General features: G+C 31.1%; 1 protein-coding gene across 1 annotated transcript; it reads right to left on the bottom strand.

Moving 5' to 3' along the window:
- Positions 1–267: 267 nt before the first annotated feature.
- LOC130010351 (S-phase kinase-associated protein 1) lies at positions 268–3,126 on the bottom strand. Its single transcript, XM_050552576.1, has 5 exons — positions 2,949–3,126; positions 2,393–2,489; positions 1,758–1,972; positions 945–1,085; positions 268–698 (listed from the first exon to the last, which is right to left on the bottom strand). Exons 2-5 carry the CDS (start codon positions 2,487–2,489, stop codon positions 663–665), a joined length of 489 nt encoding a protein of 162 aa, XP_050408533.1. The 5' UTR covers positions 2,949–3,126; the 3' UTR covers positions 268–662.

The raw sequence follows: 3,126 nt of genomic DNA, 5'->3' as shown, positions 1-3,126 counted from the left end.
TAGCTTTGGTGGAAACAGGTAAACTTGTAACTACATTTAGCCAATTTAATAGAGGTGGAAGAAACTAGTATACCTACTCACCCCAAAAAATCTTCTGGAGGAGTGTTTTCACTATTCAACTAACAGTATTTTCTATACCAAAAATCTGATTGGTATTTAGTAAAATTACTGTGTTATTGTTAGCTGAAGATATTCCACCCAACCACAAATATAAGTTAAGTATGTAAACAAATATAAGTTAAGTATGTTATAACTTAACTACAAACACAATTTAAAACAGTTTAATTCTTTTTCACACCAACCATACAAAATAAAATTAAAATGAAATCCTGTATACCAGGCAATTGGTTTGAGACTTCAATAATTCTTTCTAAGATACGGCAATGAACAATATAAAACAGATGAAACCGTTTAGCCATAAAGACATAGCCAAACATTTTTTCCGAAATTAAATGATGGCAAGGGACATTAATGAGTTACCTTCTTTCTAGCTAGCATACAAGCAAAACTAAAAACAAGTAAATTTATAATTCGAATATATCTAGAAGTTTAACTTTTCACAGAACTATAATCTGTCCTTTTTTCGAGGGTTGGATATCACTTCTATAATAAGAGTTTGTTTTAATCTATCGAACAATTGAGGGTATATTTATTGCTACCAATCACTTCTCTTCACACCATTCATTTTCTTTTCGAACCTAGAAATAAAGATTATATCAACATGTTAAAATTATTACACAAAACATATCATCCCAACTTGCTCCTAAATGATCTCATATTTTACAAATAATGAGCAATTTTGTATTTTGTATTTTTTCTGTTTCAGTCATGAATATTCATTCCTGATTTGAACTCCGAAAAGTGCCTGAATAAACTTGCTTGAAAAGGACAAGAAAAATCGGTAATAATCCAAATTAAGAAAAGGTTTATCAAACTACATGTACCTGTTCTTCTTCAGCTGGAGTAAAATCGTTTTTAATATTAAACGTTTTACGAATCTCTTCTGGTGATTTTCCTTTGATCATATTAGCTACTGTTTTACATGTAACATCTAATAAACCTTTAATATCCAGATAATTAGCAGCCTGAAAATAACAATATTATTATAGGTATGTGTATGTCTGAAATTAAGCATAAACTTTTGAATCTTTTGTCATACATTAAAGGACAGTATTGGTGCCAGTCATTATCACATATGTGATGGAGCTGGTTAAACACATTCCAAATATAATTTTAACACAGAGATCATTGCTACGATAGCTGAGTAATACAGGTTTCCTGAATCAGAAGTGACAAACGCCAAAGGAAAACATGAGTCATCTCTCTATATAACTGACTGATGTGACGAGTGATAACAGATACACGGCCGTATTTCTGCTCACTAATAATTCTTTCGAAGACCAAAAGTTGTTATATGGGACTGTAAGAGGATACCTGACAATTCAATAAAGTAATTGAATGTCATTAGACAAGAGAACACAAGAAAAATAGAAATAGTCCGTACATTCCCTTGTTTATATTCATTCTATACCTTATAAAAACATGGTAATGCACGGACTTTTTCTGTTTTTCTTTCGTGTTCACTTATCTAGTGGCAGTCAATTCTTTTTATGAATTGTCAGATATCTTCTCACAATCTCACACAACAACTTTTGGTCTTCAAGGGAATTATTAGTGAGCAGAAATTCGCCCGTATATCCGTCTACATTTGGACAAATAATATTCCTTTCAAATATCTTTTATAATTCAAGGCTTACTAATATAAGTTCAAAAAGTGTTCCTTGATCAACTTTAAGAAATTCTGCATCCCAAGAACAAATGTCATCTGTTCGTTTTTCTTTATTTTCATCGTCTTCAGGTGGTGGAGGATCATCTTTATGGTATGTACACCACTGTATAACTTTTTTTAATATGGCAGCATTAACATTTGGTAAAGGGACAGGTTCTTCTTCATCTTCGTCCATTCCAAGATCTATAAATATATATAAGAAATTAATTGAAGTTATCCATTCATCCTACAACAATTCTACGATCTGCATACAAACAAAATTCCACCCATTTAATATGGTTACAAGATATTTATAACAAAATAGATACCAGAGTAAATATGCTATACTTGTGCATACATATGTATGCTATATTATCTATTCATAAAAATTATGAAGACCCCCATCTTTTTGAGATACCGGTGAATTGAACAAAAACAAATGTTTCCATGGTTATGTGACTGGATGAACTGTCAATCTTACAATCTAACATAGTTTTGATGGTTACCATATAAAATAACATACCGGTAGTTTGGATTGAATGGTGATATTATATGATGTTATCTGAACATAATTTTAAATTAAAAGGAACATAGTTTTAATGATGCTATGATTGTTTAACTTACCTTCTAACATAGTTTTGATGGTGACTGACTGCTTTGCAATCTCCACATCAACTTCAAAAATTTCTCCATCTGAACTCTGTAGCTTGATTGACGGCATCTAGAAGAAATTATAAAGGAAATGGGATTAAACAAACATGCTAGCAAATTCAATGTTTCCACACTTCAGAAAACTATAATCCTGGTAAATGTGGGAGGAAGATTGAAGGGAGTAGGAATTGAAGCTTCTTCATAATCGTTGCTTGAAATTATCTCATTCTCGATCCTCTCTCTGGTTTTCAAGAGTAATCAATTGATTACAAAAAAAAAGTTACATAACTCCCTTAATATACGATTAATCTGTTCCCTAATGGTACTACACATAGCTTAACTAATCGAAATTGAAATAAAAGTGAAACATTATACCGCATAATTCTATAATTTTGAAACCATGATGGACATATAGGCCTACAATATATCAATCATGATTCATCATTGCATGAAGAACTGAAATCATGAGAAATAAAACACAAAATAGTGTCACTTAATTTAAAAATCTATATTATTTTTATATGCTTACCCTTTTTGGCACAATAATTACAAGAAATTAAAGAAGGCGGTATGCGTATAGCGTGGTCAGCAATATTAATAGATTATGTTCTTAACTATAATAGAGAGTTATTCACAACACTCCAACAAACATTACTTTCCGTCACAACAACAAATCCGCCATGAGTCAAAGGATTGTGGGATATATA

Source organism: Patella vulgata, chromosome 6 (assembly GCF_932274485.2).
Source record: "Patella vulgata chromosome 6, xgPatVulg1.2, whole genome shotgun sequence".
Lineage (NCBI taxonomy): Eukaryota > Metazoa > Mollusca > Gastropoda > Patellidae > Patella > Patella vulgata.
Note: the sequence above shows the minus strand (reverse complement) of the source record. Positions and strands in the feature narration are given on the sequence as shown.